We start from the raw sequence: 19,582 nt of genomic DNA, 5'->3' as shown, positions 1-19,582 counted from the left end.
AATTAGGAAATATAACTAGTTTTAACAAACATGCCTTACTAAAAACATTACCTGTGTGCATTTTGTGGCAAAACAAAGGGCCCTGTTGTATTTTAAGATATGTCAGTGCAAGTTGTTTTCAGTTTGGACAGCTCTTAAAAATGTTTTAGTCTAGGACTAGTCTAATCCCTGTCCGGGAAACCGCCCCTTTGTGTTTAGTTTTGTTTCTAGTCCCAGGATCCTGACACCCTCATATAAGGTGTGTTCGACATCGCCTGTGGCTGGATGTAACCGATCGGCGAGATTAGCCGCTTGCAGGCGGGGAGGAGCTGAAAACGGAGACGTGAAGTCGGACGCGCTGTGCTTCCCGTAGTTTGCAGCATTTACGTCAGGCATGGCTGATCACGTGCCGTTTGCTTGCATAATCGCAATAAACATGATTTGTAAGATGTAAACTACATTAAAAGTGAATTATACTGTTTTGAATGTCCGTGTATGAGCATGAGTGGAACTGAAGAGGCTTACAGCATCTGTTTTTACAGGAATAAAGTTTAACATAAGCATATATTATTTAAATACCAATGTTATGGGGTCTACGTTTTTTCATTTCTATTTCCATTTTATTTTGATGAAGATGACACAATATAACATCGCGACTACATGAAAAGAGCTTTAACTGTTATAAAAATACAGATTTGTGAGCATTTGTGGAACTGAGGGCGTAAAAATATACACGAAACACACGTGATTGTTGTCATGTGGTGAATCCGACCAATGGTAAAACAGCTGTGTCGTCATTACAGCCCATGCAGCTCCTCTTCGCGAACTGCGCCGGCTAACTCAGGCGGCTGATCTCGAATCGCTCTCGCGGTACTTAAAAACCATATGACACAGTCACGTGCCTGCAGCGCCAGCTTAAGTCGGACAAAATTACTAACCGGAATGCACTGCTTCAAGTCAGCCACCGATCGGTCTGCGCAGCGCCGCATGAAGTCGAACACACCTATTAGTGTTCTGTGTTTGTGTGGAGAGTCACGTGACCTATGTGTTATGTGTGGCACGTGCTTTCCTGTCTTTAGTCAAAGGCTTAGTCCACACGGACACGGGTATATTTATAACCGGAGTTTTCCCTAAAAAAAAATCCCGTCCACACATGCTCGGTTTAAATTAAATATCCATCCACACGATAAAGCAAAAGCACGCTATCAAGCGCTGTCAAGAGCATGCCACACCAGCAGGCGGGGATATAACCCAAATCGTGTTCCGCAATATAGTGAGATAACTGAGCATCTATCTGTATACATGTTAGAAGCCCTGTTAGCACAGTTATTATTAGCAAGATACGTCCGCAATTGCACAGAATCATCAACAAAGCACTCAGCGGCGCACAATCTTGACGTCAAACACAGTGGATAACGGCGCACACTCTGACGTCGCAAGGCAAAACCCCCGGTTTTACTCTCTACACGACACCACTGTAACCAGGGTTTCTTAAAAAGCTCACCCTGGCCGTGGTTTTCAAATATGCTCGGTTTCAGTGTCCTGATACTGCGGTTTCGTGTGGACGAACGGCCGAACCGCGTGAAAAAACTCACGGTTATAAAAATACCCGTGTCCGTGTGGACTAGGCCTAACCTTACCGTCCTGTTTCCTAATTATGTATGATTAGTTTTCTCACCTGTTTGTTATTGTCCCCTAATTAGTTCCCCTATTTAAATGCCATTGTGTCTCTTGTCTTTGTGGTATCATTGTATGTGTTTGTATACGTCATCGTCAGGAGTCTTTTTAGTTTTGTCATGTTTGCTATTATTTCAGTCTTGCCTTGTTTACCCCCTCGAGGGATTTTTTGTTCTATAATAAAAGTCTTTTGCGTTGAGAGCTGTCTGCACTTGGGTTCATCCACCACCATCCCTGACAGATAATTTTACTATTATATTTTTCTAAAATATGTTGTTTCACTTCTGGATCTGGAGCGAGAAGATTATTTTCTAAAAGCATCCTTGTTTTCTCTCACTATGAGGGTTTCTCTCATTCAGATTGGGAAGCTATAATATATGTCTATAAACTGGTAATGTGACTGGGTGTGTTTGAGCAGAAGTGAATAACCTTAGCTTCTGGTTCCATAAACAGATGTAACTTTAAGGCTATGTAAGTATATAACCTGCTTCAGGGTTAGTTTGTTTCAGATAGTTGATGAAGCATGGCGAGCCCTTTTGAAAACAAACCAGTGGACGCGGAAGCACAAATACTCTTATCCACTGTGAAAGGGTTAAAAAACCACACATCGTTCTGTTTCCATATCTGAAACAGGGGCGAAAATTTCATCTAAATGTTGGGGGGGACAATAAACATAAAATTTTTCAAGAACAATTTTTGAAGGGGACACCAATAATACAGGCAAAATTGTAATTGCAAGGAAATGTGTACAGATAGAAAACGTTTCTCTTTCTCTATAACGGACGCAAATGTAATTTTAATATACATGCATGCAGAGGTGGAAAGAGTAATAAAATATTCCACTTAAGTAAATTAAAGTTAATAATATTTTACTTAAGTAAAAGTAAAGTTACTGGTCTGAAAATACTCATGTAAAAGTAAAAAGTCATTTTAATTTTACTCAGAGTAAAAAGTTACTTTTTTACAGCGGGGAGAGGTTTCTAGTATAGTTAAAAAAGGACAAGGAAATATAAATGTAGGAACATCTTTACAATAAAAGTGCAATAACAAAAAGTTAATAAAATAAAAAGCTTTTTTATAACTAAGAAACAGTTATGGAATTATTTAATGATTTTTACAGGTGAGTTGTGCACTTCTGAAGCAAAAATAATATGAGTTCAGCAGCTAGTAAATACAATCACTATAGTAAGGTTGTAATTGATGTATTGCTGGTAACATACATTATTTTATAAAATATATACCTAGTTTAAATGAGCATATCATGAGATGAGTGCCATAATACTTTTATCCTTTACACGTTTATTGTATAGCTTCCCCGACCTGTGTACCCGATGTCTTTCACTCTCTCTCTCTCTCTCTCTCTCTCTCTCTCTCTCTCTCTCTCTCGCTCGCTCTCTCTCTGCAATGTCTAATGACCTGCGCATTCCCGAGGACGTTCTTAAGTTGTTTGACTTACGCGAAGCTGCTAGACCTCGAAGGATTATGCGCATGTATTAAAAACGCGTCGTGCAAATTCGCGGTAACACGGTCGGCAATTCAAGAGCCTGAATGAAACAATCGCTTCGCGTCAATGGCCAGGGGTTTCTTTCATAGGGTCTGCATTTAGCCCGCGCCTGTCTCGTCCCTCTCCATGGCTCTTTTTGCGCGTTCCCCCGCCCATCAATCAATCATCCGTGGCGCTTCTTGCTTTTTTATTTATTTTTTACTAACGGATATGATTTAAAATGTAGTGAAGTAGCCTACTATACTTTAAACAAAACACACTTAAGTGAAAGTAAAGGTACACATTTTAAAACTACTCAAAAAAGTAAAATTACACACAAAAAAAACAATTACAGCAACGTGAGTAAATGTAATTTGTTACTTTCAGCTCTGCCTCACCTCTGCATGAATGCACAAAAATGTTTTCTTGTTCGTTTATCTGCTTCTGTTCTCATAAAACGAAATATGTTCATGTTTATATGTCCAAATAGACCAGTTTTAAAACATATGTGGATAAACTGATAAGTGGTGGGAAACGTTGGTTTGTAGGTATATAGCTGATTAACGTGTCGGCTCCGTACACTTCTCAACCACCCTACTGTGTGGCGCTGACAGTGGACCAAACCACTGTGAGGCAAGGGAGGGGGGAATCCAAATGTTTACAACTTTTTTGGTGTTGTTCCGTTTGCATTTATATTGTTTTACTTCTTACACATCTATTTTAAGTATTATAAATCATTAAATTACATTTAAATACACATATTTTAATGATATTTTGGGGGGGACAACCCTCAGATAGGTGGGGTCCTGTCCCCCCCGTCCCCCCCGGGATTTCCGCCTATGATCTGAAAATAATTATTTAATTTTCAATCCTTGCATATCAAAGATGACACATCACGGTTTAGCACTCAATAGCTATAGCTATTATTTTTCATTGTATTAACATGTAGATGCAAAGCATGTTGGAAAGGCAAATGTGTAGGGCAGTTTGTACAGTATTCCTTGCTCTCAAATGCTCCCTACTAGGGATGCGTGGTATATCAGTACATGTTAGGGTTAGTTAAATATTTTATTTCAAGCAGTACAATATCAGTATTTCGCTTAATTCGGTACTGCATATGCTGCAGTTCCAAAGTGTACCGCTCGGTGTCAGCGCTACCCAAAATGACACAAAATTGAACGTGACAAGAGGGCTGTCAAACAATTAATTGCGATTAATGGCATACAAAATAAACGTTTATTTTGCATAATTTGTGTGTGTAATTATTATGTATTTATAAATACACACACACACACACACACACACACACACACACACACACAAGCATGTATACATTTAAGAAAAGTGTTATTTATATATAATTAAAAAAAAATGTGTATATATAATATGAAATATATAAAAATATAAATAAATATATATTTACATGTAATTGCTTCCTAAATACATACATGAATTTGTGTGTATTTATATAGATAACAATTACATATAGTACACATATATTATGCAAACCAAAACTTTTATTTTGTATGCCATTTATCACGATTAAATACCTGTGGCGTAGCCACAAATGTTCAATGGGCCTGTATAAAAGAGGGTGGGCGAAGCATAGGCAACACAGAACAATTCTTTAAAGGGAAAGATAATTATTAAAATAATTTATAATACAACACTATAAACATTAAGAAAATGTCTGAACTCGGAAAACTTGGTTTTCAGATTAGTGTGGATAATCTTGAAATCTGCAGTCAATTGGTAAAGATGGAGCCCATTTTAAAATTTTATAAATTCGGTAAATTGAATTCCAGACGTGACCAGAGGGCATCAGCGCTGGGCATAACACAAGCTATACCACACAGAATTGCAATGACTCTCTCGTGGGAAAGTTTTTTAGACTGTGTTTCGCTTTGTGCCGCGTCATGGTTAGGAGCTTGGAGATGTCGCCACAATAACAGACCGATGTGCAACCATCATTCATGAAATGTTTATAACAACAACAGCAGCAAACATACCCTGCATACTTTTAAAGATGCAGCGTTTATTCGATCTTTATGAAGCATATTGTCATCACCAATGTAAACATGAAAGCTTTCTTTTTCGATCAGACGGCTTTGCGTTATTTCTGGGCTCACATTAAAGATTGCGACACACACACATCTCCACTTTAGTCAGAAGCAGTGACGGCCGGTGACTTATTTTTCGAGGACGCATGATGCTACACTTGTCACAACATCTATGTAGCCCGTCATGTGTGTGGCTCGTCATTTTAAAATATGTGTTCGGCGCGTCATGTAAACGTATGCGCATCACACACAAAATGTCAAAATAAGTGCCTGCTGCAGACGCTTCGAAGGGGTTTATAATAAAAGAGACATTCACGTTTGCCAGATACTTAATCTCATGTGTAATCAGAGTTTACTGTTAAGTTAGTGTCTTGCGAGTATTTTGCAAATGTGTCTCTTTCTTTTATCATAAATCCTTTCGACGTGCGTGCAGCAGGCATGTATTTTGACAAGACGCGTGATGCATATGGTTCATATGATGCAATGTACACATATTTTGCTATGCTATAGTCAGCGACAAAATCAATGTCTTTATCGCTTTATCAATGAAACGGAGCTGAAAAAAATTCAAGGTGTTACATACAACTTACTGAACTTCTTCATACAAACGGCCTGGCTGTGCCTGTCTGTACATTTTACCTCACTGCACTGCACTTCTGCTTATAGTTTCAGTCAGATGTGAACTGAACAACACAGATGCCTGTGACTGGGTGCAGATACTTTCGCTTCAGCTGCAGCAAGTGACCTGACTGGTAAGGCAGAAGAGGAGGCGTGCATTCCCCATTATAACTGCTGTATTACATCATCTGTCAAAGCAAGCATTTCTGCAGCTCACAACCAAACCACATGAGGGCGCCATTACAACATAAAACAACTGTTAAACCAATGTCTATTTTAAATTTGTGACATTTGTTCTGAATCATTCATATGAGCAATAAGTTGAAGCACTTAAAGTAAACTTTAAAGTTTACTATAAGCCATGTGTGTGAACTTGAAAAGTATAAATGTAGTTGTCTCAAAGGTATTTTTTAAATAAATTACCATCTACAATACAAATATCTAAAAGAAGAAACTGTAGTGAGCATATGCTTTTTAGCTGTTAATTAAAAGGGGTTCCTTCCCTGTAAGGGGTCCTCAGCCCCCAAAAGATTGAGAACACATGCACTAGAACATATATATAGGCATAAAAACAGTTTTTCTCATGCTATCTGCAGCTTAAAACATTTACACAGAATTACCATCTGTCCTATAAATCATTCCTCAATACTGAATGAGACAATAATTAAAAATACATATATTTAACACATTTATTTGTACAGCTGTATACATGTACAACACATAATGCAAATCTGTACATACATCTTCATGTATGCACGTCATTATTATTTTATAACTTTACTTATTATAATGTTATTTCTATGTTGTCATACAATGAAAATTAAGGCCTCACTTCTGTTTTGCCTTTAATCGTCATTTCTACAGCATTGTGACAATTTCAAAAATAAACTGACCTAAAATAAATTTGTCTTATTGCGCCATCTAGTCTGGAGTCTGGACTGTCTGGAGAAATCCCCTGAACGACTTTATTCAAGTAAGAGACCAAGTGGAGATGATATCTTGTCAGATTCGATGGGTGTGAACTGACAAATAATTTTGAGTTTATTAATAAAAATAGAAAAGAGCTTTATGAATATAGAAGGTGCCAAACCTGAGCATTCAGTGTTAATATGAATGCATCAAATACTTTAAGCATGTTGCTGAAATTATTTTAAGGGGTGGTTTCTTGGACAAGGAAAATCTTAAACCAGGACTAGGCCTTATAGTTTAATTATAAAACTAGCTTTAATAAACATGCTTTACTAAAAACATTACATTCTGAGGCAAAACAAAGGGCTCTGATGTATTTTAAGATATTATTTTCAGTTTGAACAACTCTTAAAAATAGTCTAATCCCTGTCCGGAAACACCCCTAAGAGTTTAAATGGACAGAAATAAACGTCTGAATGCTCAAGTAAAACCAATAAAGGTGTGATTTAAAATATAAGCTAACCACTTTTATAGTAAATGTGTTTATGTTTTTAACAAAAAATGGTGCACCTTACATTAGTTAACCGAGTAGACTACTGAGCAACATGCTCCTATATAAAAAAGTAAACAACTGACCGTGGACCTGTGTGTCACTCATCACATCTGACTGATGTTACTTTAACCAAACTATAAAACAACAATTGTTGGATTCTGTCATAATATATCTGCACTGGATCTGTATGTTTGCAAATAAAATCTCAATTTGAATCGGTAATGTTTGTATACATTTACAGAAGAGTGTGGTGCCTTTTGCAGTGGTTGTTGATTACAGATTGTCTTGTTAAATGTGTTTTATGTCACAGTCACATCATGGTTCCTTTATTTTATACCACCAACAGCTTAGCAAGATTATACCTTACACTTGGGGTCAAAGTTCAGTTTGAGTCTTGGGTTATGATAAGAAAATGTATATCCTACTTTATACGCTTGACTACTTCCATGCTTGCGGACCTAGATTAGATTTTGATTTTGTTAGTTGAAATGTTTTATTTTATAAAGTATGACTATTATTTTGTATTGTACACACATTTGGAGATACATTGTTACCTAAGTTTGAAAAAGTTACAGGTTTACATGAGTTTATAACAAATTTAATTTTAAAATGGCTGTTGTGTTTCACATTATAATCTCATGTGTTTCACGCAGAAATGTTTCAAAAACACACATTACTCACAGATTAAATTAGCAAAATCACATGCATGTCTGTGGTTACATGTGATATGATTTTGCTCATGTGAATCAGGGGCGTCGCTAGACCCCTTTTACTGGGGCACGTGCCCCAGTGTAAATCTTTTGTGCCCCTGTGTAAATCTCAAGTTTACATTTTAGCAGTTAACTAGTTTATTCCTTTACAAAGACAATCGCGGCAAAACGGATCTATATGCAATGTAGTTACCCAATTCACGTTTGAAAAAGCGACGCAACAGTCGCACTGACGCGTGCACGCCTCAATTCATGTCCGCGTCCGCGCACGGACATGAATGGGTGCGCGGACGCGTACATGAATTGAGGCGTGCACGCGACTGTTTTGCCGTGCGCAGCCGCATACAAAGTACACGCGATTGAGTTGGTTTATGAAAACATGGCGAGACTAAAGTAAGTTTCTAAATAATAAGGAAAATCTCATTGACGCATGGACATCAGAAATGTTTTGTGCAAAGCAGGAAAAGGGAAGGAAAAATGAGAGATGATGAATTTAAGGGAGTAAAGACACATAACATCCTACCCTGTCAGGGCTTAAACATTAGAGGGAAAATTTCAGGAAAACCTCTGTCAATAGTCTATAAAATTGCATTGTTCACATACAAAAACTGTGTTATACTGTTCTGTATTCTCAGATATGAAATTAATATTTAGTTCACTAGCTCTAGGTCATTACATAATCAGTTAGCAGTAACTAAGATAGATTTTTTAGTCATAAAATGAAAATATTCTTAAAAATAAAAAAAGAAGTTATTAATCATTGTTATGTAAAATGCAAATGTGCATAACATTTTTTTCTCTCCACCCATTATTTCCAAACATTTTATGCCTTAAGACATGTTAATTATGTTGTATATATGTATATATGAAGATGATACTTAAATATTTTTAAATAAATGTTTGTCTTTCCCAGTACTTGTTGCAATGTTGGAATAGTGGGTTAAGCAAAGGAAATTGTATCTTGCACACCGCAGGCTTTCAAGAAAAAGTAAAAAAAAAAAAAAATGGGGGGCCTGTGCCCCAGTAGAGCTTTATGTCTAGCAACGCCCCTGTGTGAAATGCATCTTTTTCTGTAAGGGTGTGTAACATAAATCCAAATGAGTTTCATTCTGGACGTCAGGGGCACCACTAGCAATTCTGGGCACTATGAAAGAATATGAGGTTGGGCACCCTACCACTCCCATTTCACACCAAAAATACAAGCCAACCTAGCTATCTAAAATCTTTGTGTGCTGAAATTTAATAATACATACCTATAACGTTTGCTATTGGGGAAGATCACCCAGTAACCAGGGGCGTTGCTAGACATAAAGCTCTACTGGGGCACAGGCCCCCCATTTTTTTTTTTTTTACTTTTTCTTGAAAGCCTGCGGTGTGCAAGATACAATTTCCTTTGCTTAACCCACTATTCCAACATTGCAACAAGTACTGGGAAAGACAAACATTTATTTAAAAATATTTAAGTATCATCTTCATACATATATACAACATAATTAACATGTTTAAAGGCATAAAATGTTTGGAAATAATGGCTGGAGAGAAAAAAATGTTATGCACATTTGCATTTTACATAACAATGATTAATAACTTCTTTTTTTATTTTTAAGAATATTTTCATTTTATGACTACTAAAAAATCTATCTTAGTTACTGCTAACTGATTATGTAATGACCTAGAGCTAGTGAACTAAATATTAATTTCATATCTGAAAATACAGAACAGTATAACACAGTTTTTGTATGTGAACAATGCAATTTTATAGACTATTGACAGAGGTTTTCCTGAAATTTTCCCTCTAATGTTTAAGCCCTGACAGGGTAAGATGTTATGTGTCTTTACTCCCTTAAATTCATCATCTCTCATTTTTCCTTCCCTTTTCCTGCTTTGCACAAAACATTTCTGATGTCCATCACATGCGTCAATGAGATTTTCATTATTATTTAGAAACTTACTTTAGTCTCGCCATGTTTTCATAAACCAACTCAATCGCGTGTACTTTGTATGCGGCTGCGCGCGGCAAAACAGTCACGTGCACGCCTCAATTCATGTCCGCGTCCGCGCACCCATTCATGTCAGTGCGCGGACGCGGACATGAATTGAAGCGTGTACGCGTCAGTGCGACTGTTGCGTCGCTTTTTCAAACTTGAATTGGATAACTACATTGCATATAGATCCGTTTTGCCGCGATTGTCTTTGTAAAGGAATAAACTAGTTAACTGCTAAATTGTAAACTTGAGATTTACACAGGGGCACAAAAGATTTACACTGGGGCACGTGCCCCAGTAAAAGGGGTCTAGCGACGCCCCTGCCAGTAACCCTAAAGGGGGTCGCACACCGGACGCGCAGCTCAGTGCCGCACAGCGTCTAAAAAAAATAAAACACATTGTTTTCTATGTTTTTCTATTGTTTTTTAGTGCCACTTAACAATTAACTAACCAGAATTTTAGAACAATATTTCAGTTTGTGTGCCTACATGTACTTAAATAGTAGCACAAAATGGTCTGGTGAAATTAAATCTTAATATGATTTTAAAGAAAGAAAGTGCTTTGTAACGGAGTTACAGAAAATTAACATCACTTTCTTACCATAAAAGTCAACATCATCAAACATGCGGTTCTCAAAATATAACATTAAAAAAACTCATATAGAAGTGTTTCTACACTTATTTCCTATAATATGACAAAAAAATTGCGACTGTGACTAGTTTTGATGTACTTCTAAGACATAAGTCATGAAACATATATTGTTAAAACAAGATTTAATTTTATAAATTGTTATCAAAAATATATAAAATAATGCCATAAATATATAAAATAAGTATCATCTATTCATTAGCAATAGTGTGTTTTGAAATGTTTTTGTTAGGAAATTTTATTATTATTACTGATAATGATAATGACAGAAAAAAGTGAAAGTATTTTCCTTTATTTTTATTAGTGCATTTTACTAATTTGCTCATCCACATGGCTGCAGAGTTTTGCTATTTAGAATCACTTGGATTCAATAAAATAATAAACGAGATGTACACTTGTACAAATTGATTTATTGCAGGCTCCCGATGGACAGAATTCCACAAAACCTGGCATGCACCCTGAAGATATCAGCATGACCATGCAGCACATTTACGGGTCTGATCGGGTTCAGGTAGGAATTTTTGGACCCGTGTAGACCTCTACCATGCACATCAAATATTGTGCAATTCAGAACATCTCAGTCGAAGATATAGAGATCATTTTGTGACTTGTCTGCAACTCTGTTGAATAGCTCCCATATTTGGATGAAATATTTCAAATGAAATATACTTAATGAAGTGTCCTACCATGGTGCTTTCTTTTGGGAATTATTTTTAGTGTTGGGCTTAATGCCATTGAGGGAGGGGGAAAAGAACTGTATTTTTGGTAACAGAGTTACGTTAATGGAGTTACAGAACAGCACATTTTAAAGTTTCCTAAAAACCTTAAGAAATATTTTTCTACATTTCTATGTCAAAACCATATCAAGGGAAATATGTATAAAATGTTGGTAATATCTTTAACAATTACTTTCAGATTAAAGAGCTGTTCAGGAGCACAAATCCATACTGCCTGACACTCAACTTGTCATTATCTTCAGAATGCTGTAACCTTTGATCTATACGGCACATAGAAACAAACTTTTACCTGTTTTGTAAACTTTAAGTTATTGGTAATCATACCAGATGTGTTTTGTTTAAAGTTTTATTTTTTACCCTATAACATGCGCCTGATCTTCCCCTATTGTTTTTGACCACTATAATCATTGTTTGGTCAGAAACTAACCATGTCTGCAGCTATAAGATTATATAATGTGCAAATGTAAATGTAACAGAAAAATAAAGTACAGTAATCAAATATTCAGATAAAATGCAACATTCTCAAACAAAACATAAAACATACATGATATGGTTTGTGAACCTTATCTACTAGATAATTGTGACCCTGCCTGTGAAAACCCAGCTATTTCTGATTTACTGTTTTCTACATAAAATCATTCTGCATAATGTAAAGAACATTCACTGAAAATATAAACTTGATGTCTTTAATATTGACTTATTAAGTTCATGTCAGCAATTGAAATCATAATGAAATAAATGTTTTAAATCAAACTGTGATGCTCTTTATCTTTATAATATCAATTAAATTACTACTATTACGGTTACTAATAAAAAATTATCTTTGGGGGGCCCAAAAGTGCGTGGGCCCTTAGAATCGTCCTAAACCCCCCCCCCCCCAATGGCGCCCCTGCCGGACGTATACAGATCCTTATGAGGTCAGCACCAGAATTGTCTGAAAACCTGCAGTGTATGCAGGAGTATACGGTCCATTACTCTGTCATTCTTTCATGCAATAGTTCTCTATTTTTTGAGACTGCATGCTGTTTGGGTTGCATTATGTGTAGGCTTGATGTTTCAGTCAGAACGAATGAGAAAAACAGAAAAAGGTAAACCTCACAAAAAATACATTTTAAATATTTAATTACTAGTATTTGGAGCATTTGGATCATTAGAGGTGTTTTGGGGATCCCGAGGTGAATACTAGCTTGCCTTGTCAGATAAAAGGCAAAAAACTTAAAATTAACATAACTTTGGCTTAACAACACTTGGCAAACAGTTTGAACTATTGTTAAAATAATTCAATTTAAGTCGGTCAATCGGGGATAGAAACTGGATCCAATGAGACAGACAAAATTTTGCAGTTCAATCAATAGTCAAAGTCTTTATTTTGTCAGAGGTTTATTTATACAAATAAAGAAATAAAGAAAACAACTAAAAACAGGTCATATGGACAGAGAGAGAAATGAAACCAGACGGTCAAGAAAAAATTATTTTAGGGATTTTATAAAAAGTAAGGGACCAGCAGGTCAAAGTGACCCAACTGGAAATGTATTAGGAGACAATCGAACACTATTATTTCACTTAATACAATACAATACAATAGGATTCAACTTAGTATGATTATTGATTGTTATTATTACCATTATGAGTGATATGATTATAAATGGTATAAAGTGTAAGTGAAACAGTTCTTTACTTTATGAAAATCACAATTTTTCTTCAATCTTTTGTGTAGATGTGTGTTTATGTAAGTCTACAAAAACAAAGTGAACAATTTTGTGTAAAAATTTGCATATGCTTTGTATGATCATAGTTTTATCCAGTTTTGTTTTTGCTTAGTAATTACAATGAAAAAAATATTTAATAAGCACAGTCTCTGGGTTAGTAAGAGCTCCAAGCACAATCACAATCAAATGTACCAATCCATGGGTTAGTGATAATTATAATAAACACTGGAAACTGAACAATATTTGTTAATATTCTCCTGTATCTTGATCCTGTTATTATTGCTTTTTAAAACTTTAATAAACAAATTAAAAAAAATTAAAAACTGACCACTGTGGCCTGATTCAGTAAGGAGGTTTAGTGAAATCTAAATGAGTATTTTAAATGAAGGAAAAGCCAATTTGATATATTTGGGTGTAGAGTCCAACTAAGTGACTTAAATGTCATTTCCTTGTAGAGGATCTTGTAGATGATGATGTTGCATTAATTTGTAGGGAGTTACATTTACGTTGGGAGAGGGTTTTGAGGCCCTGAATTGTTGCCATGGTGAATCGGATTGGAGCTTTATTGATAATGGCTTTTCATAATAGTTGTGCATGCGTTTAACTCTGAGTCAATTTACTCATAGTTGCTTGAACATACTCAGATCAGCTGTTCTGAAACCTTAGAGTTTCCCATCTCAGGGTAAATTAACTCAAGAGTTCAATATTCTCTATTACGGTTGGTTGAATCTTCTTTATAAAATGTTCCCATTATCATCACACTCTGTGCAACAATATTCATAGTTGTTTTTATAATCTGTGTAGCACCACAGGTAGTTTGTTCCATCATGGTAGCCACAGGGGTGATCTTGCCGGCATCTTTTCTCAGTCACGGTTGAGTTGCAGTCTTCTGAAATACAGCATTTGTCATTGTTTTTATCATCCGTGTAGCACCACCTATAATTTGAACCATATTTGGCACAAGCGTGGTTGTTGCGGCAGTACTTCCCATCTTTGGCCTTACTTTGCCTCAGTGGAGGGCTGCAGTAGTCCCAGCCAGAACTGGTCTTGCACCAGTAGTAGTCCTTTCCGTATGTGGCGCAGGGGTGATCATCCAAGCACTTCTTTCCTTTAGCCGTGATGAGTGAGTACCGGGGTGAGCACTTTATCAGCTTCTGGCCTGAGTAACATCTGTAGGAATTGAGTTTGTCCCGGTACAGGCAGGGAGAGGAACAGCAAGGTTTTGTTGTACCTCCTGCATCACAATCACAGCTGTCATCAGAGTTAGTGATGCTTGAACACTTTGATCCGTCTGCTGCAGTCATCTGCTTCTCTGGAACCATTAGGCATTCAACAGCATTCAACACCTCTGATACATCTCTCTTTCTGTACTCATCATTCACAGGTGTCTGTGGTTTAGCAGAAATTATTAGACAAGCACTTCCATCAGAGATCTTTAGATCTTCTACTTCAGTATAGTATGTGTTCATGCTGTCAAAGCCTAATTGTACTGCCAACTTCTGTATCTTGGATCTCCTCTCAGGGGTGCCATTGTCATTGTTGACATTGTCATTGTTGACTTTTCTTTTCACAGCATTATATGTGTTTTGTATGTCTGTGCTCATTTGGATTCCCATGTTCACAGGCAGATGAATTAATTTCTTAAATGACTTATAAACCACGCTTAACTTATTATTGTCACCAAAACAATCATCAGCAAAAACTGTAATTGACTGATCTGATCCTGAGACTTCACTATAGAGTTTACTGAGCTTGGCATTTAGGTCTGAGATACTCATAATGTTTATGTCAGGCTGTGATGGTTGGTTTTTCCCTATATAGCCAAAGGACAAAGATTTCTCCTCATCATTTAAGTGTAAATAACAGACCGCTGTCCAGATATGAGAGGGCACCGTCACCTTTTCAGGGTCTTCAGAGAATTGTGGTATTCGTACATTCCTATCAGGTACCGCACCTGTGACAATGTAGACTGTTGTCAAATTTCCATCATTCTTAATTTTTGTTTTTAGGAAAGTCTTCAGTTTTATCTCCCAACTCTTCCAGTAGATACGGTTGAAACAAGCATCCATTGGTACTGCATTGGTCAGCGTAAACGTTGCCTCACGGCCAAAGCAGTTGGGGTTCAGGTGTCCACGGTCATATCCAGTGCCAATGTAATGGCTGCTTGTGGCTTGAAATTGTTTAATATCTTTAGAAGTCCTGGGAATCTTAGTCTCACGGACCATATAGTCAGTTTGGGATGAAGGATTGGAAATCTGCAGAAGAAATACTGTGTTTGTTAGATGGGAGTTTGGATGATTTGCTTTGAGTAAAAACACATTTTCTAAATTTCATAGGGAAAATGATTAAGTTCTTACTGTCTACAATGCATTGCATGTTTATTGTACAATTACTGTATAAAATGTATGACAAAGTACAATACAATGTCATTTTAAATATATGCAATGAAAACCAAGTTAATTTAACTGTGAAATGCAAAGCTTTAACTGCTAATGAATGTATTTTGTCTTTAGTTCATAGTCAGTTACCTGTGGCTCAATGTACCAGATGTCTCTCCGTGTAACGGGGGTTAAACATGCACGATCAAATGTGTAGGCACTGTAGAGAGGAATCCTGTGAGGAACTGAGTACAGTGTAGCAAAAGAAAAGCCTTTTTTCTGCTGCATCTTCTGACAGATTTTCACTGCATTCTGATCCATTCCTCTTGGTTCTGTGCCGTTGTAGAAAAACTCTTTACACTCGTCAAAGCTTGTGACCACTTTTGCCTGAGCACTGAATGCTCCCATCACAACACAGGTGAACAGAAACAAAACAAACATGGTTTGATGTTGGTCTTGTGGAGAGCAGAGACACCAGAAGTTAAGCTGCTTTAAATACTCAGAAGACTCAGAGTCAGAGATGTGTTTGGATGGGATGAAAATTAACAAATGGGGAATGTGATGAGAATCTTTGATTTATAATTAAACAAATAGAGCTGTTGCTCAATAAATGCAGTGTTTGCAATTTTCACTTCAGTTTTCTTAAAAGATGTTTGTTCACTTCTGTGTCTGGAGTGAGAAGCAGATTTATTAAAAGCATCCTTGTTATCGCTCAGTGTTTCTCGCATTCAGATTGGGGGTGTTTTTCAAACAGCTGGTAATGTGTCATACCTGGGCAGTGTATGGGGTTGGCCTTTGACTCTCTTATCATTGACCCCCTATAAAGCACACAAATATAACTTAGGGGGCCCCCAGTTTTTATTAAAAGATAAAAAATACAACAAGAATTTAAAATTCTCATCCTGTGCTGCCACAAAACAAAATGGTCAATTATTTGTCCCAATTTTGCAATAAATATCTCAATTCCTGTCTGAAATAAATGTAAACTCTCAAGTGCGCCTCACGCTGTTTTCTAAGGAATTGTCATTCTCATGTTAGCAAGTACGTTTACACCCTTGGTTACCTGGCTTTTCTGGTAGCTTTCAGTAAATTAATTTGTTCTTGATAATGATTTATACAACTTAAAGTGAGAGATATTCACCATCAGATCTACACATTTTATTTTACCCTCAACAGTTATATGATAGTGAGGATGTTATTCTATTTAAAATTAAATGAAATAAATATGTGAAAAGATACTTTAATACTTTGAAAAATATGCAAAATATGCTGCTCCAAATTATTAAGCAGAATGCACTTTAACCAAATTTATATAATGGATTAAAATGATCCTAAAACAAATGTGCTGCATGGACACAAACCAAACATTGTCCAAAAGACAAACACAATGTGAAATAAATAATGAATTTAACTAAACCACACGAGAGCGCCATTACAACATAGATCAGCTCTAAAACAATTTTCTATATGTTACATTTGTTCTGAATCATTCGTATGAACAAGGTTTTTGTTTTAAAGTTGAAGCACTTAAAATAAACTTTTTCAGTCCTTTTTCAGAGAATTAAAAATAAAAAACTCAAGAGAGACTGAGAGTATGCCAAGACACGTGATGTGATTAAAGATCGGGGTCATTCCATTGTTTTTACATTATTATTGTGCTGTTTAAAAATGAATATAAACTTGTTTTCTTTGCAGCATTCAAGATACAAAACTGTATCCTTTTGTTAGTTGTAATTATTTTAAGTTAGTTCTACATTAAACTCTTTAAATTAAACTACATACATTTTATGTTATTACATTGATAGTCAAAAGAAGAAACTATTAAACAAGAACCCAGTCTTGATTCAAACTCAAATGAGATTAATTTTTACGGACAGATACATTTAAATAAATTTGTCTTGTTGCGCCATCTAGTGGCTAACGGGAGAAATCCCGTGAAAGAGTTTATTCAAAGAGCCCAAGTTGATATACTGCATGACATCTAAAACAGATCCAATAGGTGTGAATTGACAAATAATTTTGACTTTATTAATAAAAATAGAAAATAAGTTCATTAATATAGAAAGTGCCAATGAGCATTAAATGTTTCTGATGAATGCATATGCATCAGATGACTGTTGTAAAAGTGTTTTAAAGAGTTTAAATGGACACTGAAATTAACTTCTGAAGGTTCAAATAATGCATTTTACACTAGTTACACAAGTAGACTACTGAACATCTTGCTCTTATCTGAAGAAGTAAACAACTGACCTGTGAGTCACTGATGTTACTTCAAACCCAGAACATTTGATGAAATGGACCAAGATTCATTCAATCTAAATTAGCAGCATCCCAGCTTCTGACCAGAGTCCATAGGCTAAAATTACCTCACAAGACATATGATGTCCAGTAACCTATAGGAACATGAAACAAGCTCATAAAAGCCGATAAGCTCAACATCTGATTTTATGCTTCTGTCAACATTGTCAAACACCAGTCTGCTGTCACATTTGAAAATAATAGAGATTAAAGAGACGTGCCTGGTGGAAATTGACTGTGGTCAAATGGCAAAACCAGAAGAAGAGTTGAGGAAAATTTAATGAGACATTCAGAATCTGTTAACATAGAAGACTTAACAATGCACGATTTCATCTCATGATCCTTTATCGGTTTATCAATGTTTGATGCTACAACCTTTATGATACAAGTTTGCTACATACAAAACAATACTAGATACCTTCAAACTATGACCTGTCCTGGGCAGATTTGGGCATCACTGGTGTGTTATGTGTTGACCCGCAGAGGACCAGCAGAGGGACATCATCAGTTTTCTCACTATATGAAGGTAAAAAGAGTGATTATTTATATCTTCAAAGCTTTTGGTTAAACATATTAAAATCATTAGCAGAATCAACACTTGTTCGTTGATGCAATTCATTTTTCTCTGTGTTCTTCTGCCAAATGGTTATTATTTATAATGGAGAAAAGTCTATTTCTGTAATGCATTCACTTTTGGTTTCCTGTTCAAGATGTATTATGTATGGCTGTTCTTGTGTTGCTATAATTGCTTCTATTGTTTATCTCATTTGTAAGTCGCTTTGGACAAAACGTCTGCAAATGACTCAATGTAAATGTTCCAATGTAATCGTTTTGTGCATGATCTATATTTTTGATACCTTTTGCAACAGACAATTCAATACATATTAAAAAAATGTATTGGCTCCTATCTGATTTTTGTAAATGCACTATTTATATAACTTTATATTATTTAATGAAAATATGGTTTATTGTATAAGTTACAAAAGATAGCCATAGGTCCCTCAATTTACCATCAAGGATACAGTAACTAAAATGATCATCTGATTTCATGGAGGACACATTTAGGAAAAAGGGGGTGTATATCAAGGAGCAAAGCCAAATACAGTCAAAGTCAAGAGGTCTAAAACTGCTAAAACTTTTACACATTCTGAGACTAATTCATTGAGAAATGTCAAAGATATTGTTTTTATATTTTTTTATATAATTAATTGCTTTTTATAAATGACCTAAGAAAATAGGTCTAGTTTTAGACAACAAAAAAAATCCAATTTTAAGCTTAAAACAAGCAAATGATCTGCCAGTGGGGTAAGAAAAAAATCTTAAACAATCAATTCAAGAGAAAATTGATGACAAATTTGCTTACCTCTTTGGCAGATTTTTCCCCTTGGTTAAGCACAAATTCACTTAAATGTGATATTGTTTGTCTGAAGACTAGACTTATTTTCTTAGGTCATCAAGAAAATGCATCTGGGTTTAAGAATGTTTAGACATAAACAAGACAAAAGTACTAAGTAAAAAAAGTCATTTATTGCAGTGTATGTTCAATTGAATGTGTGCAGAGTTTTTGACGTGAAGACACCAAATGTAAGAGTGAAGCCATGAGGGGTTTACATATGAATGGCTCCCCTGACATGTACTGCTCTTCCTCTTCCTCTATCCATGTGTATTTCTTCCTCTCCCTAGACCATATACTGACCCTTACTTTACTGTCTTCATGTGTCCCAGTCTAACTGTCTCCAATGATCTGTGGTGACTCCACGGATGTTTCCCATAAATAAAACATGCTTTCTGCATATCTATAAATATCTGTGGATTTCCTGTTCAAGTGCATAACATAC

At 35.9% G+C, this 19,582-nt stretch overlaps 1 protein-coding gene across 1 annotated transcript; it reads right to left on the bottom strand.

Annotated features, from left to right (window-relative positions):
* Window positions 1-12,707: 12,707 nt before the first annotated feature.
* LOC135768407 (uncharacterized) lies at window positions 12,708-15,993 on the bottom strand. The gene is made up of 2 exons (XM_065277640.2): window positions 15,597-15,993; window positions 12,708-15,323 (listed from the first exon to the last, which is right to left on the bottom strand). Exons 1-2 carry the CDS (start codon window positions 15,885-15,887, stop codon window positions 13,803-13,805), a joined length of 1,812 nt encoding a protein of 603 aa, XP_065133712.2. The 5' UTR covers window positions 15,888-15,993; the 3' UTR covers window positions 12,708-13,802.
* Between the last annotated feature and the right edge of the window lie 3,589 nt (window positions 15,994-19,582).

The sequence above is a fragment of the Paramisgurnus dabryanus genome, chromosome 3 (assembly GCF_030506205.2).
Source record: "Paramisgurnus dabryanus chromosome 3, PD_genome_1.1, whole genome shotgun sequence".
NCBI classification, from domain to species: domain Eukaryota; kingdom Metazoa; phylum Chordata; class Actinopteri; order Cypriniformes; family Cobitidae; genus Paramisgurnus; species Paramisgurnus dabryanus.
Note: the sequence above shows the minus strand (reverse complement) of the source record. Positions and strands in the feature narration are given on the sequence as shown.